Raw genomic sequence first — 25,934 nt, 5'->3', positions numbered from 1 at the left:
GTCTTCTTGCATACCGCTCATACATTTCAACTGTTTATGATATAAAATTTCTACATACGTATAATTTTTATACGTAACAAGGTTTTCATTTTGCTGTTGCTCGATTCGATTTAATTTCTGGTAAGAAGATTAAAGCCTATATCTCAGTACCATCATGAGTTGTTGGTATATTCGTTGTACTATATCGTAATGATGCAAGATAAAAATTTACTTTTCTGATGTGATATACACATAGTTACAGCATTTTGTAGCAATGTGTTCGTTATTTTGATACTTCCTTTGATGGGTATGCTTATTTGATATATGCAAAAGATAGATATTCCAGTTTAATTTTTCACATAATGTTATTTTGTTGTCTCTGATATATTGAATAACTGTATCTGTCTTAATGAATCAATTTAATCATTCTTTTTAATTATTCCTATATATGTGATCAGAAATTTGTAAGAAATCATTTTTCTGACTCTATTTATTCAGCTATGATATGTGTTGGTGCTGTGTTCATGTTTTCCGACTCAAGAAGAGGAAGTCAAGGATTAGTTTTATGAAAGATTTATTCGATGTAAGAAGACGAAAAAACGTTTTGCTGTTTGCTTTTATTTCCGAAAATTTTCCATTTGAAATTTTTTGGAAATAGAAACAGCGAAGCAAGTAGAATCTAATTTTACTTGCAAAACTTAATATTGTACAAGTTTCGGGTTTAGAAGTAATTTTTCTTTTTTAATTAATCGAGCTGCAATTTCAGTTGCGCAGTGTTCAATTCTGCTGTGCACTGTTTTAAAAAGCAGTTACAGTTTCATGATCATTGAAAGATATCGAATTTGATATTTTTCTCGGTGAGAGAAAAGCGAATGAGACAAATGTGTTATCGAGTTTTCCAGTGTTCACGATAAAACATATCGGATGTTGAAATCACCGGAAAGATTTCTCAACTTCTTCGTGGGAAAATTGCTATGTGCATTGACAAAAAGGTGGTATGATAATTTTAATAATGTTTCCCTTTCCTTATTAAATTAAGTCTAACTGCAGTTAGATTCATATTTGTTATTTCATACTGTATATTTATACATCGTGTTTCTTCCTTTCCCTACATATGGCTATATTTTTGCAGTCAAGCTTTTATGTGATTCTTTTACTGCTCACATTATGTAAATGTCTTGTTCTTAGCATTTTAGGTTATTTGATTATGTTCATTATTGTTCATGATATGACGATTTTATACGCATTATTTTCGTTCAGAACACTAATAATCGTTGGCTTTGTATATCTTCTATTTATGTATTCTCGATTGATGGCGATTTCTATTTATTCTAATTGATATTCATTACCACCGAGTTTAAGGTATTGAATATTTATAAGTACCTTAATGTTGTTCTTTCAATTCTGAATAATTTGAAGCGTTGACGTAACGTATGTACCTTGTATAATGTGTGTGCGTAACTCGATCGATGCTTATCACTACAATAATTTTCTGTAGTGATTTCATCCTCGTGATCTTGTTGTACTTTGTCGGTACAAACGCACTACAGCCTTGTTCTTATTCTTTATAACAATGCAAATTTTCAGACTTTTCTTGGTCTGCTTAGTAATTTGGTATTCGAAGACGAAGTAAAAATTTGTAACAAGTACTTGACGGATTTAGAGCTGTGGAAAATCCGTGTCGTGTGAAGACAAGTGCAAGAGAAGAAATTAAGATGTGCAGTGTGAGGTAAACGCGCGTGTGACGTGTTGAGAAGCGATCGATGAAAGTTCACACAGGCTAAGTATTTAATCTTGCGTGTTGTATCGTCACGCAAGATGTCTTACGTTTCAGTATGCTTTAATATAGTAGTACTTTTCGTAAAAATGATTGCTTGAATACTTATTACTTGAATTATTAATTCCTGATCTGTTGTAAACAAGTGTATTCAAACAATAATTTTTATTATAGTACGATATATATATATAAATTATTTTAAATATAAATAATTTTATATATATATATATATACTTGCGATTATTATAATACTTGATCACGTTATAAATTTGTATTATCTTTCTTTTCAATTAATTATTATTCCGAGGATTACAACCAATATTTACGTCTTCGCTGGAAAAATTATATCTCGTTATCTCTTTTTAGTCAAGATAAAATTAGGATATAGTAGGCTTTTAATTTGTCTTCTTTTATTTGTCATATCGTAATGGATCCTTCATTCTTTCATATATTGGTATGTTGCTTGCGATACATATGTAAGTGTGACGATTACTGTCTTTTCCTCGATACAAGAATAATATTGGTAAAGCTAAAGCGATAAGAAACGGTGTTGGGGCAATACAAGTCTTTTTCTCGTGGTCGCATTCGTATTCGCTTGTGGTGCAAGATGTTATCGTTTTTGCTCGTTCGATTTTGTGTGTGGTTGGAGTTATGGATGTGTCGTTTTGTGTGTCTGAGAAAACGTAAGAAAATTTAATAGGTATCGAAGCATTTAATCGTGCGAAGAGAAATTTACAAGGAAGATCATAAGATGGATGTACGTTCAATCTTTACCTTTTGTACTCTAAGGCGCCAGATGACAAAAGGCCGATCGATTGTGCTTTCATCCATCGTGATTGTTTTCTCTGATATAAAAAGTTGCACATGAATTCAACGTATTCAGCGACAAGGTTATAAACGATTTATTTATCGACTTTCGATCGATTTTGGTAATCAGCTGTGTGGCTATGTTAAAGAGCATGTTTTGTCCCGTAATGTACGTTATCTGTCAAGTATAATCATGAAATATGTAGGGATTTCCAACAAATTTAACGGAAAATAATCATTTACTAAGTTTTCTACTTGAGATACTTGAAGGAAACATTATTGTTCAATTTGATTCGAATTTCTCGTTGCGGGTACCGCAGAGATATTGCTGTCATTTTGAACGTTAAATGTTAACAAGTATCTATCGGAAAAATTGCAAGTCAAAAAACAATATTCTATTCAAGATTTATCCGGAAATTTATTGGTCACGTACTTACGTAAGCATTTGCGATTCAGGATTGAATACATTATTTGCATTGGTAAAAAAGGAAGGAAAAGAGGGACAGGGTGGGAGACATGTTTGTTATAAATTATCTTTAATGGTGTAAGATTTGCTAGAATGTTGCAATTATAAAAGTTCTATTGGATGATTAATAGCAGGATAGTAAATTGTGTTTGCTGTTTTGCGCTCGTCTTTGATAAGACGACCTAATTTTTTTAGTCTAATTTTGGAACTAATCGTTTTTGTTCGTGTTAGATTAATTATTGAAGAAGCGAGCGTTTCTCGATACGTCGAAATCGCATTTTAGAGTGGACAGTACTAGCCTGCACGGAAAGAAATGCGAGAAACCGAGACGAAGCAGGGAAACGTCAATGTGTATCATGTACATATTGTACAATCATTGTTCCTCTGATAATGTTTGCTGCGCAGTGACCATTATTGGAGTAGCGATGTATTGTAGAATGAAATGTTGTAGAACGTGTCGTTTTATCGTTCTGGACCTAGGACTTACGTATACAAGATGACTAGCTAAATGGAATCATCTAAATACTTGTTCATTGCACGAAAAAACTTGAGAATAAAATTACATTATTTCAAGACACACGTGCAACGGTGGGAAAATTTTTTTTTAAATTCACTTTGTTGTCTTTAGAAGATATCAATGTCGTCGGCATGTTTTTAAATAATACTTTTTTGATCTATCTATTGACGCGGTTTTTTATTCTGTATACAAAAGTACTAAAGTATTTATTTACGTGGGAAAATGCATAATACATAAGATATTTTCATTTTAATTTTATCAAGTTTAGTGTACGAAAGACAAGAAAAACAAACACACGAGTATCAACATTACGTTTCTTTTTTCTTGTTTTTCGTATGCGCAATTTTACAAAATTAAGGATTAAATATCTTATAAACTATGGATTTTCAGGTATAGTACTTTTGTACAGGAGATAAACGCATCAATTAATCGATGGAGGTGCAGGGTTTTATTGAAAAACGTACCGACGATCTTGAATTTCCGTAAGTAAAGAAAGAAACGAATTTGAGAAAAAAAATTATTCCAGCGTTACATTTTACCCTTTGAAATAGTGCAACTTTATCTTGAGAATATTTCTCATACAATAAATAGGGCAGGTGATCTTTAGCTGAATCATTCTGTATGCGTTTTGACGGGACAGGAACATCCAGACAGATGAGAGAGATACGCGTATGTCGATATAGAGAGATGACTAGTAGAGTGGTACGAGTGTTGGCGTGATTGTGGTAAGGACCACGGTGTTTCAGAGTCGATTCTTGGGTATTGTTGCTCGCGATGTGGTCGACGTTACGCCGTCCATTACTCTTTGGTCAGGCACCGGAAATATGAATGTGGAGTAGAGAAGCAGTTTGCCTGCAGAACTTGCTGTCGTCGTTTCACTCGGCTGGACTCCATGCGGGTACATCAGAAGCGGACTGGTCATCATATGGTACCTTATTGCAGAAGAAGGTTTCCCATCTCGAATCAACAGTTCTCCGTTGTAATTTTCCGGGACTCTCAAGGAGAGACTAAGTGAAGGAGAATTATTCCATAATACATTTCCCTTCTCTTGTTTCTTACTTGTCTCGTTATGCACGTTTTACCAAAAACCAGAGAAATCAACTATGTTGCGATGCCGAATATATTTTACGTTGCTCGTTCTCTCAATCACACGGATCCGCGATTGTTTTAGGATGATTATTTAATTCAATTCGAATACGTATACGTTATTGTTATATTTGTCGTAAATATAAATACGTCTATTTCCTTAGAAATAAACTTAATCGACGTGTCTGTTTTCGAGTTTCTTGTACTTTCGATGTCGTGAAAGGTTATTTTGTATTTTTTTTAAGTTTTTTGTTTTATGTTCTTTTCGTTGTAATATTTGTCGAGTTGATCACGTCGGTCAAGTTAGATAAAGTTAAAGCCATTTTGGCTCGTGATATGTTAAACGATGATTTGTAAGTTTCGATAACGTTACTTGAAAGACAGCAAGTAGGTCGTAGATAATAGGACGATGGCTATAAAGCAGTGATTTAAACTTTAATTGCGGGATCAAATGTAATTTTATCTGATATTTCTAACCAATTAGAAATCATAAGACTAATTTTCTTCGTCACATTTGTGTATAAGGAAAAGGAGAACGATTCTAACGACTGTTATTGTAAATGAGACCAAAATTTAAAACTGGCAGCGCGTGTACGATTTTCTTTTGAAAAGTAAATCGTGATTCTTGTCTCGCGAGCAATCGACGTAATAATTGTTAAGTAATTTTGTACGAAAATAATTGCAGTAAGATATTGTATCAATTAATGTGTTCCGACAACACGTTTATTTGATAGACTGAACTGTGTACTCGTTTGACAGTTCATGAATGTATAAAGTACATTTGAATTTCAATGTTCGTGTTTGCTACTATAAATCAATATATTGATCGCGTGAAAAACGGAACTATATTGCAGCAGCAGGCAGGGAATGTGTCGTTAAAACGCATATCCGCGACGAGAACTCTTAATCGAAATGCGTCTACGATATAAATTACATATATTGAAATACGAATATCCTAATGGTTCGTTTAATCCTGTCGAGCTTTTCGAACTAACATTTAACGAAAAGGTGGTCGATTCGATTTTTCAAATTCTGTTTATTCAAACGTGTGTTCATAAGTGGTCAGAATATACAGCGTTTAGGAGGAATATTCTGCACAGTTGCATTCTTCGATTGCACGTATTCCAGCTGTGTCGTCCAGTGAAGTGGAGCATAAGAAGATATGCAATAAATTATTTGTCATAAAGAATAATTGTTTTTCATCGCTTCTTTTCATTATCCTTCTCCTATCCTCTATTCTCTTTTTAACTTTAAAGTTATTTTACACTTTAAGATATTAAAAAGAGTTTATAATCGGAAAGCGTGGTTAAATTATTTTTCTTTGAAACTCACGGGCCATTTTGTAAATATATGTCATTATTTAACGATGATTTCGTTCAAAATTTTACGTAATGTTTTTCCATGTTTCTCTTTCTAATACATCACTCGTAACATTATTAAAAGTTTTCGTAAAGAAACAAGTATGGAATGTCTTCGTATCATATCATATCATTTCGCGTATATGTACAATTAGATTTTATTGAATAGCGTTACAAATTTTTTTTTTAATGTAATACACGAATGAGTATCACGAGCGAGTTCAGACAAAATCTATTAGGGTTCCATCACGCAGTATATGATCACGAGATGTAACCAATCGATCTCTTCTGCAAGAGAGAGAGCTATCTTGGATGATTTATTGCTACGGTATTATATACAAAGGTTGCCACGTAAGTTGTAACGTATCGATGCAGACACTGGACTACGTCGTCACATTTTTCGCAAATGAAAAAAGAAGAGAAGGAAGGAGGAAGGATAAAATAGGAAACGAAGCTCTTCTACTATTCAAATGGAGTTGCAGATATCTACAAAACTCTGTATTGTACAACGAAATTTGCGAACTGTTATTTTTCGTCGTTAAGGCTGAACCAGGTGGGTTTCCTTCTGTCAATGTTCGCAACAGCGGTCTCATCATTTGGATCTGTGACTTAAATTTGAAAGCCGATGTTTCATTTCTTTCACTTTCTACTTCATTAGTCCTTGAAGTAATGATTAACTACGTGTGTGTGCGTGTGTGTATACGTATGTATGTATATGTATGTACGTATGTATGGATGTGTATGTATGTACGCGTGTCATGCGTGCGCGTGCGTACAGCTTAAATGGCAAAAAGAAAACTATCACCAGTTCATAGGAGTTTCTATAGTGAGTTACCTGAGAATAGTTTTGAAGTAATTTGCACAGTGGTAGGAATAGGCACGGTCTTTTTTCACCAATATATTTGAAAATATTAAACTATATAATAGTCGTTCCAATGACTTAACTAACGAAAGAAATTTAAATTACTTAAGAGATTGTTACATTTATCGAAACGAATCGATTATTCTTTTGTATATTAACTGTTACAGAAATGTGTGTTGCTCGCACAAGTGTGTAATAAAAAATATGTTTTATAAAAGATTGATGTTACGCTTAATTGATAGAATTATTGAAGAAAACGTGTGTTCATTTACGATGATATCTGACAATGTATACTGCATGCTGATTCATGGTCTGCCGCGAATTTAAGCTTCATAATCATTATTGTGATGCGGAATAATACATCAATCGAATTGAGAAAAAGAAACGACCTGGCGAAATGCAATTACGATAGATTGTTTTAGGTTTAGGCATATACGTGTGTTATGGGCATACGTTGGGTGAAACTATACAAGGAGGCATTTTTTACGTTGGGTTTAATTAATGAAGTATTACGGTTGTAAAAATGGAAACACACTAATAAATGCGATTCATTTTGGAGCAGCATGTAAATAACAACGGCTCAAAGTAAAGAAGACTGCATATAAACACCAATTAAGCGCTTTGCGAGACCATGGTTGCCTCTTTTTTGTTTTTGCTTGATCTCGATACTTCTCCAAATTTCTGAAGCAAAATTCCAACAAAGTTCTAATACCACGTTATCTAACTAAATATTGTGCGTCGTTATTCTCCAAACAAACGGTCATTAATGTTTTGTTTCTCTTTGATTTGTTTCTTTTCGTTTATTGGTTTCAATTATGAACCGATGCGGTAAATGCAGCTACTGCGTTGGAATACGATTACTATATTTCGCCAGTTGCGAATGATTGCAACTTCGGTATTTTACATCATACTTCGAGTATCGCGTCACGTTACAGTGTAGTGATTTAACGTTCGATCAAAGTGGTAAGAAAGATTTTTTTAATACAGCGCGCAGTCTTCTTTTTAGAGCGAGCTTCTTAAACCTTGGTCGTATATCGTCCACATGCTTAGCTCGAGCTTTCATTTTCCCATTGTTCGTTGTCGAGAGACGAAACCCGCTTCGAAATAGCCATTGTCGTTCACTTTTTTTTGCACTACCATGCAGAGGGAAATTGGGAGAAACAAGATGAATGATTGAAGAGGGAAGAAGGGTGAAAGTCCGAGAGAGCGTGAAGACGCGCGGGAGAGAGACAGAGAGAAAGGAAGGAATGGAGTGCAAAACGAGGTGTAATTCGTCAGGGATGAACGTGAATTTCGACTCCCGTTAAAGATAGAGGAGGATAACCCATATGTAAAAAGCCTCCGTGTATGCTTACAGCAAGCCCTATGATGGAGGGTGTCTCTGCCAGCGAGCTGAGATTTCGATGTGTCATGTGTGGACGTGAATATAGGTCACGATCCTCTCTGACGCGACACTCCAGGTACGAGTGCGGAAGACTCGGATCCAGGTATACTTTCACGTGCACTCTCTGCGGAAAATACTTCTGTCGACCGGATCACCTGAAGCAGCACATCCTCAATATTCATGGTGGATCGGTCACTAAGTAGCTTCCACTTTTCACCGACAATCTTACTTCAAAGATGCTCGATCACACGGATTTACGCATCTATCGTAGTTCCAGTTATTCGACTTTCATTGTTTTCTTCGAGCAATCGATTCTCCGTATGTCGGTGTCTTTTTTTTTTTTTTTTTTTTTTTTTTTTAATTTATTCGTTTTTTACGATGCGAGTTCACGTTGCTAGGCTACGTAAATATGTATTAAAGTTGGCGAACGGCGTCTACATTATTCTTACTCTTTTTTTTTCTTTTCTTTTTTTTTTTTTTTTTTTTTTAGTTTTAGCTCCTGCTTTTCATGTTTTCCTCTGTTTTCAATCTATAGATTATTTGTTCTTAGTTCTTTGATTTAAAGCATAATGTATCAATTATCGTACGTTTTCTTTTTGTAATTATAATTTTGGAAATATTCTATTGTCCAAAGGCGAACCAAAGGTAACTTTTGTGATAAAGTTTAAATCGTATGTACAAAAATGTCAATTGTTAATAGCGAGAAGAGTTTTCACTAGTTTCGAGTGTATAATATTTATTGATGACAAAATTTCTCGTTGATCGATTAACGCAAGGAGATTGCGTCTCGTGTAATGTTATTAATACGCGAGATTAAATAAAATAACTGGTAATTATACTGTAATTAAGTATACATAAATATCAAGCCATTCAGATCCTAGGTCACGTCATCTTCTAATCTGCATCTATCGAAATAAATTTGGAATCGTTTGATTTCACTCAAAAAGTAAATTGAAGATGCACATAGTGCGTCTTAATTTTGTTGCTAGTTGATATTTCTGTTAATTTTAGTTAAGAACGTATAAGCTGGTGTACTTAGGTCAAACTGAATTTCATTCTAGAGAAATTTATGAAATTAACACATTCGCATCGTTTTATTTGCAGTCGAATGGGATGCAGGTGCCGGGGAAAAACTCGTAGAATTCTACAAAATTAAATTATGTATAAAGAAGCTATAAATTTTTTGTCAATGGATGCTTCCCAAAAAAAAAAAAAAAAAAAAAAAAAAATTGTAAGCAAGGTCGTAAATTATTTCACAGTGACCAAGCGTATTTTGAAATTTTAAACCCTTGTTCGACTGATACAGGGACATTTCGACTCATCGGTTATCATGGCCCTATTCTAATGCTATTAATAAACAGAACACATCGAAGTGACATCGAAGAATCAAACGATACGTTGTTTTCCTTCAACATAGCCAGAATTATGTGCTGCCTGCAATTGCATTATGGAGCAAAGCCCAAGCAACGAATTCGGATCTTATCGTTATATCACAATGTACTTTTCCTAAAAGAACTTGTAAACATATTAAATATACATATAGTTTTTTTTTTTTTTTTTTTTTTTTTTATAATTCATTGAATTTTTGTCTTGACACTTCTGGGGAGAATTCGAAGTGTTTATTAAGTTTTATAACTCACACGTGCATCATTCGGGTGCTAGTAAGAGAACCCAATTTAAATATGAGGCATCCGGTGCGAATGTGTTAAGGAAGAATCATTATTTAAACTGTACAAATTGATAAATTTATATAGCATGGGTGCGCGCATGTTATAAACTGCCAAATAATTTGATTACAAATAATGCCAAATAAATAATATTCCTATCTTTTATTTGTTATTTTTTTTTTTTTTTTTTTTTTTTTTTTTTTTTTTTTTAGATATTTATCAGAATAATACATGTGTAAGTTACAAGTGCATGCAAGTGTGTACGTACGTAAACCACCTAAGTGGACGTTTCATATTTGTTGAATAATATCAGATCAAACGTATATCCAATAGCTCAAGAAGTTATTAATTGCTGGCAATTTTACCGAACGTACTTCATACGGTATTGAATACATCTTGTGTGCACTTTTATTCTTGGATGTGACATACATATACGTATAAGAATGTGGTACACGAACAATTCGACTAGAAAAATCAATCTCTTGTAGTGAGATTAGTACAATACGTATTCAATTGATCGAAGATATACATATTTATGAAATGTTATATTTTCACTACTGGCATGATGCACATCAGAGAGATATTTTTCATCGTGTACAAAGATTGTTTGAATAATATATAATTTTATTAGATACATATATATATAATTATATATATATATATATATATATATTAATGAAATATATAATTTTGAACATGGATTTATACAACGAGAGAATGAACAATATATTGTTATCGTTATCATTATTGCCAGCGTTTTCATTACCATTAATGTTATCATTATCGTTACCGTTATCGTCGTCATCGATGTCGCTGTCGTTGAGCATTAAATATAAATATATATTATTGCTCTGCGAATTTTACAAATTGTTATGAAATTTAAATAAAAAGAAATCTCTGAAAAAAAGTTTCCTTTGGATCTATAACCTTATATATTTATTATATGTAACAAATATATATATAATATAATATAATATAATATAATATAATATAATATAATATAATATAATATAATATAATATAATATAATATAATATAATATAATATAAAATATAATAAATATAATAATATAATATAAACTGATATAATAAAATATATAATACTACGTAATATATATGGAATAAAAGAGAATAAAACGAAAAGAAAAGCGAGATATTTCCACGTAAATAGTAGGATGAATTTAATTGTGCAAGTATGAAAATTGTTTAAACTTCGTATAACGTTCATAGGCTTTTCTGCCTGCTACTGCGCTTAATTTCGCCTGGATATTAATTGTCATCGAACTCTTGAGCAAGAAATACTCATCTGCGAAAGGATATTTGGAGGGTTGGCTTCGCGAGCGCAATATTCTATTCCACAAGAATATCATATTAAAATCAATTGTGATCGTGATACAAACTGATCATGATCTTTAGACAGTAGAATTTCACTGTCCATATTCTGGCTTCAGAAAGAGATGTTCGTCCACATAATATTGAGATAAAATGAAATCTAAAGCTATGCAAAGATAATGCGAGACTGACCTGCGAGACTGACTTGTGGCATTAACTTGCGGCATTGACTTGCGAGACTGATCTGCGAGACTGACTTGCGAGATATATACTGTATACCTATCTTGTCCCTAAGCTTATGCGAGGGTGAGGCTGCCTCGGGGTGAGCCATCGATTTTCGAATTCTTGGCGAGATAAAAGATGTCTCGTAACTCCTCATTTGCTTCGCCTGAACACGTTTTGAATGGCTTTCTTGAATGATTTCTTTCGAGAAAGTAACTGCGGCTCACCCTGCCTCGCGCATTCTATGTAACGGCGGGGAACAGCTTGAGCGAAGCAGCTATTGGATGAAGCAGTTTCATGGATCTGCCTCACACTGTCTGTACATAGTTTTAGGCATAAAGACGAGGATTTACGTATTCTTAATCAATTATCAATCAAGATCAAATGCTAAATATTAGATCTGTTTGTAGATTATTTCATGCCTCTTCATCGGTTTTCATAAATTCTTATCAATATCGTTATATAATTTATCAGATCTTTTGCTACATATTTAGACTTTCTACCGGCATATATCATCCATTTTACAATTAACTCATGTATTCAGGGATTATAAGGTCGTATTTATCCCGAGACATTCCACGTATGACAAAGTCACATGATCAAGTTTTTCAAAAGGATTTATTGCAACGTATAGATAATTTCTATGTTTGTGTTCCCATGTGAATATTAAAATGGATACCTATATTTCTGGCAACCAATCAATTTCATTCTCTTTGTGTGATACTTTCTCCTCCTTGACGTATTTGTTGCTACAGCTGTAATTTTAAGCTATAGGGGTTATCTACAATTATTCGTTTTATAGGTGTTCTTCTCGAATTCAATGTAACGAAGACTTTTTAAAAAAGACTTTATGCGACATTGTTTTATGTTAGATAGCAAGCTGTGACGATGCTCGCGATTTATTATTCTCAAAACGATTATTTTCGAAGCAGAGATTGTCACGGCGACGCTAAGGGTCGACTCGCTCGCAATCAGTCGGAATATCGGATTATGCTTTCGACCGAGCGATACTGATCATAGATACTGCTATGATCGATTGCTGTAGAGTAAAGGCGTGAAGAGAGGGAATTTCCCTGCGTGTTTGCCAGCTCGTCACGCTCGTCACTTCTCTACGAATGCGAACGCGTACAACACGCGCTTCGTGATACCGAGATTTTGAATAGCTTCCTTTGTTCGTCATCTTGGTTCGTTCGATACACCCGTAGCTTCCATATTATCCGTTTGAGTTTCAATCAGCGCGATTGCACTGTTTAGATTTTGTGTTGGGAAGTCCCAGTACTTTTAAACGCTACGGATGACTGACGGTATTTTGTATTTCATTGTTATCTTCTCAATAATTTGTATCGAACAAAACTTGAAATATTTATAAACTAATAGTACGCATATATAATAATATAGATGTATTTCATAAAAATAACAAATATGATAAGCGCTATCGTGCTGTTAGAGATTTTTCGACCTTGTTTTTTCAAAGATCCCTGCGACTCAAACGGTTATATTTTTATGTTTATACTTTCCGGTTAAGTGTGCGTTTTAGAGCGATCAGGAATGTGATGAAAATAATTGCTATAGCATCGGAATTACTTGTTTGCAACGAGTTTTCTTAACCGAGGGTTTCTCTTGTGCCTTTGAGCAGCGGTCGAAGAGAACTTGTGGGAGAATTTTGACTTTCAAGGAAGAGTAAAGTAAAAGTAGGGTACTTTATCTTCGATGACAGAGGGTCATTTTCCATATTCCTCGCGTTCTTATTTTCACTTCGCACTTAACTACAACTTTATATGTAGTGCGATATTCGTTGGATTATCCTTCCGGTAACGCGGTAGAATTACCCAGAACCTTTAGAAGTTGACGAATTATCAGCGCTGTTTCGGTTAGATGAGATCCGAATGAACTAAAAATCTTCTTTGACGTTCAATCCTTGTTACAAATTGGAAAAATAGTTTCTGCTCGTGTCGTTTTAGTCGACCATTTTCTTCTCGATGACATTTTTGTTATTATGCTTTACCGGACATTTGCTCGAGTACCATAATACATATCGTTATTTATTATTTTATCTATTAATTTTCTATCGGTCGATATTTGACAAGTATATAGAGTCCACTTGTCGTTAATCCCTCGTCCTCCGAAATTCTCTCGTCGGATATTTGACTATTATGTACTATTATGAACGTTGACAGCAAGTTTCTTTTTGCTTTCAACTGCTTCCGTACACAATGTTCACCTCATTGTTCGAAATTTGACCACAATGGTTAGAGGTAATCTATCCGGTTACTCTCTATCGTAATAATAGTGGAAATTTAGAATAATTCAAAAATTTCTAGACAGAATTCTAGCAACAGAAAAAGAATGGCACTAGAATACGAAAAATGAAGTTGCAGCGAAAGAAAGGAACGCGAACGAACATTTCTAGAATAAAGTTGAAATGAGAGCTTCAATAGAGGAGGGATTCTAATAATGAAAGCGAAAAAATCACGAAGATCTGTGGCTAGTAGAGACGTCCATGGCTTTCAGAAATGTCTTCCAAGGAGGCAGATATATCTGCGCGAGCGGATTCCATGCGCTTTTATTCGAAACAAGGAACGGTGCCACGTGGCAGTCAAAGACAAAGCCACGTGTACTTCTACCGACACCGACAAATATTAGGCGATTCCAGAAGTTCGTTCCGCCCTTATCGTGATATTTAGAAAAAAGTTTGTCGTAGTCATACTCTAGTTCTATAATTTCTTCGCATGTACTTGGTAAAGTCATTTTCGAAGTTATGTTCACCACGTATCATTGCGATAATGCCAGGCTGTATGTGGCAGGCGATGTGGAAAAAATGACTAGAATAATTTGGTTGGGAAACTTTACCACACCCTTCGCATTCTCCGGATATTGCTCCCTCAAATTAGCGCTTATTTAGTTCGTTACAACATATCTTGACTTGTAAAAGATTTGACAATACTAACGTAAAAAAAATTACCTCGAAAAATATTTTAGCGAGAAGCTACAAACGTTTTACGGTAACGATGTAATAATGTGTTTTGCACAAAAGTGGAGAGAAATTACTTTATAGAAGATATTTTCATAATATATTTACAGGTATGTTTCAAATTTTGTCCTAAATATCATAATAAAAAGACGGGACGAATTTATGGGATGATCACACCCTCGAATCAGAACAGAAGTTCGAACGATAGACAGTCTTCATTGTTCGCTCCGCTATTAGCAAACACGATAGCTGCAATTACCGTAGCTTTTAAGTGTCATAATTATAGTACTTAGATTAAGTTTTATTCAAATCTTACTAAAAGTCACGTTTCTTTACTTTTACGTAATACGCCCATCTAGGAGCATTTCAAGTCTTGCGATTAAAAAACAGCATTTACTATTATTTTTTTTTTATTCCATTTCCTATGCGTGCCTGATTCAGGAAGAATCGATGATTTTTCCTTTGATCTTGTGATTGTCGTAAACATCGAAATTGCAAGTTTCGTTTCATTCTTTTCCATTTGATTACATTCGATCGTAATTTTAGTCAGGACATATTTTAATCTCGCACGTCGCTTCGAGTTTCATCTTCTTTCAGTTCGTCGATTTATTCGTTCGCGGGCCGATCATACGTGTAATCGCTATTTGTTAAGTATTTGTTAAGAATTTTATCAAATATTGGCTTGTACATGTAAGCAAATAAAACAGTATTGGATGCGTCTTCTCTAATTCTTATCCTTGTTTAACAAGTTTCACAGATTCTTATCCTCTTAACACACATAGACACGTATACACGCACACCCTACTCTATCTCTCTTTCCCATATCTCGCTACTATATTCTTTTTGATTCTTGAATGTATAAAAAAAAAGAGAAGAAAGAGAATATTGACAAATAAAAAGAATAAAAAAGCAGCGGATCGTTCCGGGATGTTTTTAGTTTTGTACTATCGATAGTTCATCAACGACGGGTGATGTTTCGGGCGGGAAATTTGATCATTCGTAAAAAAAATCCTTTATTGGAGAATTGTTCTTTATTAGCGTTGACGGTTCTAATTAAGAACGGTACGCATTCGCTAGGAATTTCTGCAGTTTGAACTGCAGTTAATGAGAAAATACGACTGATTGATTATTAATAATGTTGCAGAGCTTTTCGCGGACTCGATATGTGGAGACGACTCGAAAAGAAAATACAATTGCAAATACTGCGGCAAGGGTTTCACTTTTTCCGGTCATTTGAGGAGTCATCAGAAGAGTTTCTGCTATTGGAATCCTATATCAACGTGTCATCAGTTGCAAAAGAGCCGGCCATTTTCCTGCGGCCAATGCGGCGCCTGTTACGCGAAACAATCTCATCTGATTTTCCACGTTAGGCACGACTGTGGTAGAACGCAGAAATGTCCCGTCTGCGGGAAAACCTTTCTTCATAGTAGCAGCTTGCGAAAACATCGTCAACGGCCTCCTTGCAATTTCCAAACCCGTTAATCGGCGTACGTAAAGCAAACATCGCCATCGCAGAAAAATTACGATTATATTGTATACTGTCTAGAAGCTGTTTGCTCGTATTCTTTCTTTGCGTACAGTGTAAACGATGCGATATGTCGCGAACCTGTTCGTCTATAAATATTCGTTAAGATGGGAAATACTATAAGAAAAAAAGAGACGAATCTGTATTAATCCATTAACACGACTCGTCTACATCTTCGTTACTTCGTTTCTTTTATTTGGATTATCTCTGCTCTGCTTTGAGTTAGCCGCGCGTCAGCTGATCCGCTGCTCGATATTTCAGGTCTGTTCGTGTCGGAGTGCTTGGACAACGAGTTTCTACTATTCACCGAATCGCATCACCCCCCTGCTCCGAACATTGGAATTCCCTAGAAAGAAACGAAATACTCTACGAAGAAACGAAAGAAAAGAGGAAAAGATCGGAAGATTTTCGAAAATATTCACACGCGACTCGAAGGTCGTTTTTCTAGGTGTTCGAGTTTACTTTATGTTAATAAAGGGAAGTCGATAGAAAATATAAAAGCGATCGTAACTTTCACTTTAGAAGCTTTCGTTAATTTTTGGAAATTGTATTATGCGAATAAAAAGACAAACTTGGGTGATCGGTGGGACAGCGAACAGTCTGACCAGTTTACTTCTTTCTCGTTTCTTTTCCCTTCCTGTTTTCTTCGTTTTCATTTACTTAACAACGTACACGACTACAATGGGTTTTTTCGTTTTAGTTACCTTTCAGTTAACCTTTTAGTTATCCTTTAGTTACCCCTTTAGTTATCCTTTAGTTACCATTTAGTTACCTCGTTATTTGATTTTCGTAAAAGCTTTAGTCGTTTTCAGGATCCAAAGGGATAGAGATACTTATTTGATCGATTGTGTTACAGGATGTGTCAAGAAGCGAGCAATTACCAGCAGTTTAACACGCCAGAAGGAGCAGCAAGCCAGTGTTATCATCGAGAAATCTGAACGTAATGATAGTTGGGGCTCGGAGAACGACTTTATGGAAATAAATCTGGATGAATGGGGCAATGATGGCGATGGTAGTACTAGCAACGGACACAAAAGAAATGACGGTAACGATGGAAATGAAAATACTAGTAAAAGGGATGGAACAGTCCCGTGCAATAAGGAAAACGACAGGAATCGTAATGATGAAAACTGTGAAGGAGATTCTAGCGAAACGAGTGGTTCGATTAATGACTTAAGTACTAATGAAGGATGGATGCAACCTTTAAATCAATTATCGTCGATACCGATAAATTGCAGGTATTGCGAAAAGACATTCATCCGCCCAGCGAATTTGGCAAGACACGAGAAAAATAATTGTCTTAAAAATATGATTGCCAAGTGTTACACAGAAACAAACGCGAATCCGTTTGTCTGCACGGAATGTGGTGCTCGTTTTAAGCACAAAAAAGCTTTGAATTACCATGTACGTCACATGTGCCAGAGAAGTGTTAAGTGTAATATTTGCCATAAAAACTTAATAGGTACGGTTGTGTCGGCAAGGCACTTAAGAACGTGTGCACAGAAACACGCGAAAAAGACTGAACGTATCAACGATAATGAAGATCAAGAGGATTTGTTAAATTCTGATAGTTTCGTAATTAGTGAAATTTCTGACAACGATTAATTTATTCTTTAGCATATACTTGTTTTATTTCCTTACTTTTACTTATTTGCTTTTCATTTATACAAAAGTGTCATGTAGGATATTTCATTTATATGACCGAACATTTCGTGAATAACAAAGCAATCGTTAAAAGTGTTAGATATCAAATTGTTACTGACATATTATAGACGCGACGTGCCTTTTTACAATATTATTATAAAACTCTTATTTATTTTTCATTGTTGTTGTTATTATTATTACTAATACTACTTCAACTACAATTATTATTAATGTTATTATCATTACTATTTTGTTATAAAATATTACAGATTTTCACGATTATATTAAATGAGATACGATAGTTTCATGGAATATTCTTTTTTCTTCTTCTTCTTCTTCTTATTATTACTTTATAACAATATACATTTCTTATCTTTGCGCAAATTTGAATATTATGTGAGTAAAATATTTTCGTTTGTATATTGTTTTAATTTCTTGATCTATTGTCGTGTTTTATTATAATGTCGTTATTTATCAATTATCAATGTAATTTGGTCGGTAAGTTACGACTTGTCTCTTTGCATCGATGTCGATCAAGACAGTGGAAGAAATTTTGCAGCATCAGATTTGCAACGTCACGCGAATGAATATATTAAAATGAATCGACGTTCGTGGAACGAGTGATGTGAAATTTGCGCGTGTGCGCGTGATTCTGTGTAAATTGATTTTAATAAATAAATCAAGTAACCGAACTCCTGTGATCCATCGTCGTAGAATAGCCCTCGTAACTTTAATGCGAAAGAATAGCTAGTCTAATAGCATACATATGCTTGATTTCTAGTTCTCGCCTTTCTTTCCATCTTCCTTTCCTATATATATTTCCTTCTGTTTCTCTAATTCACCGTTAACGATACATACGATACGAGGAGGGAAATAAAGTACAAATTGCTCAGAATGTGTACAAAATTGATTGGTTCGATTAGAAAGGAAGTAGCTTGAAGGCGCACGCGTGCGCTTAGATGCTCAGAGCATGGATGAAAATGTGTTTCTCTGCGATGTCGTCAGTTCGTTGGTTCCGTTTTGTTTCTATTAACTTGCAACAAAAATTCGATTCTTTTTCTAGATCCGATGTACGGCCAGTTACACTCGTCGTTTATCCGGGCTGAAATGATAGCAAGGGGATCGATGCGGACCGAAGGCTATCAGCCAAGAAGAAATTTTGCCAACGATCCGAAGGATGAGTCGTTTCTCTACATGGAAAGTGGCTGTCGTCAAGAGGTTGCATCTTCGGTTTCCAGGACACACTGGCCGGACAGTGTCTCCGTTCAAAGTTCCTTACCAAGGAAAAAATTTTATTGTCCACGATGTAACAGTGGCTACACTAGACTTTCGGACATGAAAACACACTGTCACTTCCAATGTGGTAAGGAGCCGCGATATCAGTGTCCATATTGCACGAAGAAGGCGAAATTCTCTTCGAATATGTATGTTCACGTGCGACGAATGCATAAGGACGAAAAGCTACAAATTATCGACTTGTATAAGCAATTGTCGAGAGTCCGTTATTAACAACCGAATCGGGACGATTATAGCACGAGTAAAAAGAACGAAAACAAGAGGCGGAGAAGAAAATTAAAAGAATAAGGAGTCGAAGCAAGGATACTACTAAACAATCGATACATATCTCTGCAATTTATTTAGACATGTTACTCTATCTCTACTCTAGCTACAGTTATTCCAAGTATTATTAACGCATTTTCCTTCGAACGCATAATTTTCTTCGAACGATAAGGGCGAGAATAAAGCTAACGCGATCATTTTTTCGTAGAGTCGTCTGAAACTGTTGGTTAAGATTAGAACGACGACGACGCCGCCGCCGCCGCCGCTGCCGAGGCCGAAAATGGCATTCATATTTTGATCTTTCATTGAAAATCCCTGACGTGTTAACGCAGAATGCTTTTCAATGATTTTCACTATTGTTCAAAGACGGATCGTTGTTGTCGATTCATCTTGTTTAATGTTTGTTACCGACCTACTCTGAATAAAGTACCTTTTCAAAATAATTGTCGCATCCCAACGAGTCTCATGTTATTTACGTTTTGTGGGATTTTTATTTGTTCGTTATTTTTCGTTAGCATGATTGTCATTAAGAAATAGCAATGTCTTCGTTTCTTTCTCCGCCGTTTGCGAAAACTCGACCGCGATACGCGCGGCGACGTATCGTTACTCGTCGCAATCCTCATTTTCCATTTACGAGAAAATATAAGGTACGCGCTTTCTTCCTCCAATTATCGAAAGTTTCGGCCCTCTAATTTTTAAACAGCAAAAACGCTTTTCGTGCTTTATCCATTGCCACATTGTACTGATACCGATCACTGAATTTTTCCAGGTTTCAGACAATTTGCCGCGTCAAGAATGTTATTGAGCGCAGGACAGCGCGGCAGACTTTACAGGAGTTTCGTACCGAACAGTAACCAGAGGTACCCTTGCGGCAATTGCACGAGCGTTTTCGGCCAGAAACGAAGTCTCCTTACACACTTGAGATACGAGTGCGGCCAACCACCGCGCTTCAAATGTCCGTACTGTGATTTGATCTCGAAGAAGACATCCAACGTACAGAAGCATATACGACGGAAGCACGAGGGCAACGCGGTCTATGTTCAGGATATCTATCGACTACCAAACCTGGCCGTTTGAGCGATTATCCAGCGATGTAGTCCTTTTTTTTTTTACCAGCTTCGTTCGTACTCTTCTCAGCTATATCTTTCATTTCATGATCTTCTCCTCTGGTTACACTGCGATAGAACAATGTTACAAGCTTTTGGTAAAAGTGACAAGATCGGATTTTTCTACCGATCGCTACATGGCCAAAACTTACAAAGAATTCTTCATTCTTTCGTGGATATATGGATCGTAACGATGCAACGTGAGATATACGTTGAACCGAATACTTTTTATACAATATTACTTCTAATATTCTTCAGATTTCGTCCCTATTTCTTTTTACCTTTCTTCCTTTATCTCTCTTCCTCCCTCGTTCTCGTTCTTTTTATTCTCGTTCTCCCATCTAGACATAACAACCATAACAGTGAGAGCGCGGTGGAAAGAGAGAGAAAGAGAGAGAGGCAGGGAGTGACGATATAGTCACGGGAGAAATGCAAGTTTGATTAGTTTTGCGAACAACGCAACAATTCAGCATTTTCGTTCGCCATGCGTGTGTCGTACTCGACGTCTACGTCGAGCGTTGAGAATGTATCGTCTACCACAGCGATTTTCAACTAGTTTCTTTTTCTTTATTATTCATTCAGGACTACTGACCTCTTGTCCGTTAGATCGTCAAACGAAGATATTACAACAGCAAAAAGAACAATAGCCGCCCGATGCGAATTCCCTGTCTCGAACCATATCTATCACATCCTTCGACACGTCGCAGAATTTTAACAGTTGTTTTACGCGTGCCGTGAGATAAAAAAGGTTGAAAATCGCTGGTCTAGCGTGATCCACGTGCACGTTTCACCAATAAAGAAATTATTTGAACATTGAAAAATGTCACTTGTGTCGCCTGCTCGAAACTTGATATTAACCTGAAACGATGATCGCTTTAGGCATAGCGTTAATCTTAAACGAGAGATGTTTATTCGGCATAACGAGCATTTGTGTTTTCAGCTACCAAGCTACCAAGATGTGGAAGCGAAAAGGTTTGGCTGCAGAATTGTACGAGTAACTTTCTCAGATGTAAAGCGTGCGGAATTTATTATGTCCCGTGTATGTGGTCGTTAAGATTCTATGAATAACCTGTCGTGTATAATCATCGATCATAATCACGATCTCGATCACGTATAGAAACACGTGGACACACAGGGTGGAAATATCATGACCAATCGATGTCGGCGTGCATCGATTTGAAAGTTCATTCGAAGAATCCGACTCTACGTTATTTCCTCGTTTAATGTTTCGTTTCGTTAAATCCGACGTTTTTCGATCGATTGACAAATCCACGGTTCATTCGTCCGTGTATCGTTCAAGGTACATCAATCTACTTCTTTGCAATTTGTTTCTTCTGTTCGCAGACGAATCGCTTACCTTTGAAGCTTTAGTGGATGAACGAGATGCTTCCACGTCCTTCGCTGGGCAACACGTTCACAACGTCAAGTTTCCCTGTCCAAATTGCAGCAGCGTTTTCAACCGGAAGAACAACTTGCAGAAGCATCTCAAATACGAGTGTGGTCAGTTGCCGAGGTTCAAGTGTCCTCATTGCGAGTATCTTTCGAAGAAAACGTCCAACGTCCGCGCGCACATCCGGTCCATTCATTTTGGTTCTATCATTTATGTGATCGATCTTAAATCAAGCTGTGTGTAGTTGTTTGTAAGTTGTACTTGCAAGCTCGAGCTTTGAATATCGATACTCGTTAAGAGACAACAAGAGATCTGAGGAAATTAGAAAATAAGGATGACAAAGGGACAGGGGGAAAGTTAGAATATCCTTTTTACGTTTAAGTTCAATTTTTATATATTTTTGTACATAGTCGAAATAAAGTTGTCATTTACTGAAACATAACGCACGCGCGTAAAGAGAGAAGCTCGGAAACGATCGAGTAACATCGTTCAATTCCTTTATCGTACGATGCTTGTTGGTGTTTTATTTTCAATCTATCCTTTCCTTGATATCATCCTATCCATCGTTATGAAATCAGGCGTCCATAAATGGAACGTGTTCGTTGCTCTAGAGCGGACTCTGACGAGTTCCAAACATTTTCTTGCAGATCTGGAACATCTGGGTGGCTTCAAGATACCGTGCAACGTGATGTCAAGACCAGCGGAATTTCAGGACCGCAACAAAGACCGATTTCCTTGTCCAAAGTGTACGAGCACTTTCAACCGGAAGAACAATCTATATTCGCATTTAAAGTTCGAGTGTGGCCAATTACCAAGATTCCGTTGTCCGTATTGCGATTACGCGTCAAAGAAATCTTCGAATATACGTGCGCATGTACGTCGAAAGCATAACGGATACAAAGTCAACGTTATCAATGTGTCGCGCAACGCGATCTGTAGCGCTGCAAAGGAAGATGAAAACTCTGAAAAAATCGAGCAAACCATTTAACAAACGCGTTTTGAATTTGACTATTACAAGACGTGTCGTCTCTTATCGCGTTAATCTGCTACCACAATAGTCGAACCCGTCTTATAAATCGTTGTACATACACGTAAATGTAGGTACATTAGGTGCTTTTCTGTATAGTATTTTGTCGTCATTTCGCGATTATCATCTACTATATACCATCAACTTACCGCCCTTCTTCTTCTATGCACCACTTTCGAATAGCGCTGTTTTTGCGTTGACGCGATAATTTCATAATGTAAACAATAAAATATGAAGCTGTTATGTAATTATGATCATATAGGAGCGGTCTTTTTATTATTTCATCCTTTTCTTCATGGAAGATGTTGCGTCGCGGAAATCGAACACTTCGCTTCCTGGCGTGTCATTGACACCCTGGAGATCGACGACCGAAGAAGGTTTGACATCAGCTCCGATTCTTATTTTCCTCTAGTTCCTCTTTGTGTACGCAGAGTTCCTGATAGTATGAACCACTCTGACACGGGTGTCGCGTTCTTGTTTCTGTTCCAGGTATAAATTACCGTGTGTTCACCGACGCGGCAATGCAGTCGCAAAACCTTCTTCTTCAACGACCAATCCACGGCTTCTCGAGGAACGCTACGATCGTTTCGCCCTCCGATTCTTCGAGAATGATCGCACGGAAGTTCCCTTGTGGCAATTGCACCAGCGTCTTCAGTAGAAAAGGCGGACTGACCTATCATCAAAAATTCGAGTGCGGTCAGAAGCCACGATTCAATTGTCCGTATTGCAACTATCGCGCCAGACACATTTCGAATGCTCGACGACACGTTCGCAAATGTCACCCAGGAAGAGAAGTGTATACGGTAGATCTTTGCCAGTTGCAACAGCACGTTGCTTGAGATTACGCTCGCCTAAGATTCGAAAATTCGTGCACGGAAGGACACGGAGAAAGGAAGAAGAAACCCGGCAAGAGATCGGGGATCGTAAAATTTGAATCGATTAGACGCGATGAACGCGACGAACGAATGCATTCTCAAATGAAATTTTCTTTATTGTTTTATAACATCCTCGTTTTGGACATTGTCGTCGTCGTCGTCGTCGTCGTCGTCGTCGGCATCGTCCTCGTCGTCTCGTAGAACGGTACTGATCGATGCTCCTGTAAAAGAAAAGTGTTCAAATCGTACGCCATAAATAAACTAGTATCGTATCGATACGTTTCAACGGGCATTGCGTCAGACTGTTGGAATTAATACCGAAAACGGTTATGTTATTCACGATGCTTCCGAAAGAATTTGATTTACTTCTGACAAGGGGAAAAAAGGAAAGACGTGGGAACGCGTAAAGATGTCGCGTTTAGGAGTACGATTGGAACAGCCTTTTCCTATTTTAATGTCGCATTTGCTACGTTAGACTTGCGACGTTTCAGAATTGATCGCGATTTTCTTTTCTTTTTTTTCTAGGAGTTCCAAGCACCTCATCGCGCGTTACGCTTTGTCGGTAGAAGCTACCTTCTGGGAAGAAGAATCTTGGAAAACAGATGATTGGAGCCGGATACGTACACGTACGCGAGAGTAGCCAGTATCGAATGAGAAATTTCGTCTTTGACGAAATATGAAAATTTGTAGCCTTGCATCTTTTGTGGGTCTCGGCGAGTAATCGACCAACAATCGTACAGTTTCGACCGATTCCGTAAATGGAACGTTTAACTTATCGTGATACGGTTTAGAGGAACAGAAAGTGCCATGTATGTTCGACACATCGTATTTGCAACACATTTGCGAACACCGAGCAAATCTTTCAGAAATATATAGAATGGTATCTTATTTGTTAGTTACGTTTATTGCCAAAGGGATATATATATACATTATATATTATATATATATATATATATATATATATATATATATATATATCCCCAATTCCCATCTTTTCCTTTTGTGATTATCCAATGTACCTAATTGATGACTGGTTTGGCGACAAACGAAACGTTCCCCGAGGTATGTCCCTGCAAGCGAATTTCAAATTACTTATCGAACCGCATTGAAAAACCGACGGTTGACCAGACGAACGCAATATTTGACGAGATACTTGTGTTGTTTTTGTTTCAGAGTATTTCCAATCGGCAGATTTAGCGTATGTTTCGGCTGACCGGAGAAGACGTCGATCTTATCAGAAAAGCAGAATTTCGGTAAACCGATATGCGGAGAAGCAAAAGTTTCCTTGTCCGACTTGCCCAAGTGTCTTCAGCCATAAGAATAATCTCTACTATCATTCCAAATTCGAGTGCGGCCAGTTGCCGCGATTTAACTGTCCTTATTGTGTATACAGGACGAAACACGTGTCTAATGTGCGTGCTCACGTGCGTAGAAAACATCCTGGTCATAGCGTTTACGCTATCGACGTCTGTAAAATTTTAGGAGCATAAATATACTACGCGGCACCAGTTTCAACATGCTTGCGAACATATGTATTTATATTCATAAAAGTATTTTTAAATGTACAATGTACTTCCAAATGAAACATGGAGTTATGAAAACGAATTTTTATAAAGATCGGTTTTTAATTCTATCGTTTTTAATAGAGATTCCGTTTGGTCCGCACAATTTTGTATTTTTTTCTCTGTCCGGAGCATTAACAGTCGTATTCTGTTGTCCCTTTCTTCTTTCCCTTTTCGTTTTATCGTTTTGTCTTCAGTTTGTGCTGTCACATCGAAAGGATGGACATTTTTGGATCTGGAGACGGTAGCGAAACGAAGTAAAGTCGTTTCGTCGATCCATGGGTCTAAACTTACGCGCAAAATGTCATTTCAACATGTACGAAATGCCTTGTAATGAATGCGAAAGATAATAGTATGAAGCAGAAAATCGCAACCACTCGACTCATTCATACGTTGCATTCATTTTCCAAATTTCCAACAAATTGCGTTCATTTAGTTGTTATATATTGTGATCTGTAGTAACGCTTCGGTGAAGCAAGTATGTTCGTCAAACGGAAGCGATTCTCCGAGCGGCAAACGTCGCGAGCGTCTTAGTTGTTAAATGTTTGGAATTGAAAAACGTTGAGCGTTTACGAGAATTAACCGTAAGAACGTCTGCATTTTCCAGAAGAGGTACCAAGTCCGATCGAGAATTATGGGTGGAATCGAGCGGTGGCAAATTGTAAGGCGACTACTCATCCTCGGGCTCGACACAAAGTGCTGCACATTTGTCCAAAATGTGGCAGGCCTTTCAACTGGCGATACAATCTGCAGCACCATTTGAAGTACGCGTGTGGACAATTACCGCGATTCAACTGTCCATATTGTGCTTACAGGAC

At 36.5% G+C, this 25,934-nt stretch overlaps 1 protein-coding gene across 28 annotated transcripts in view; it reads left to right on the top strand.

Moving 5' to 3' along the window:
• LOC100649963 (longitudinals lacking protein, isoforms A/B/D/L) overlaps positions 1–25,934 on the top strand; it is a 159,508-nt gene that overhangs the window by 19,045 nt on the left and 114,529 nt on the right. The window contains exons 7-8 of one of the 28 annotated variants that reach the window (XM_020864683.2): positions 21,607–21,762; positions 22,300–22,938. The exons of 25 other annotated variants lie outside the window; for them this stretch is intronic. In XM_020864683.2, coding sequence (XP_020720342.1) covers positions 21,607–21,762; positions 22,300–22,640 — 497 coding nt within the window. In that variant the 3' untranslated portion in view covers positions 22,641–22,938. Of the gene's footprint in view, positions 1–16,808; positions 18,289–18,659; positions 18,960–19,925; positions 21,084–21,606; positions 21,763–22,299; positions 22,939–25,934 lie in introns of those variants that run through there. 2 more of the 28 variants (XM_020864681.2, XM_020864678.2) reach the window with 2 other exon arrangements.

This window comes from Bombus terrestris, chromosome 9, assembly GCF_910591885.1.
Source record: "Bombus terrestris chromosome 9, iyBomTerr1.2, whole genome shotgun sequence".
NCBI classification, from domain to species: Eukaryota; Metazoa; Arthropoda; class Insecta; order Hymenoptera; family Apidae; genus Bombus; species Bombus terrestris.
Note: the sequence above shows the minus strand (reverse complement) of the source record. Positions and strands in the feature narration are given on the sequence as shown.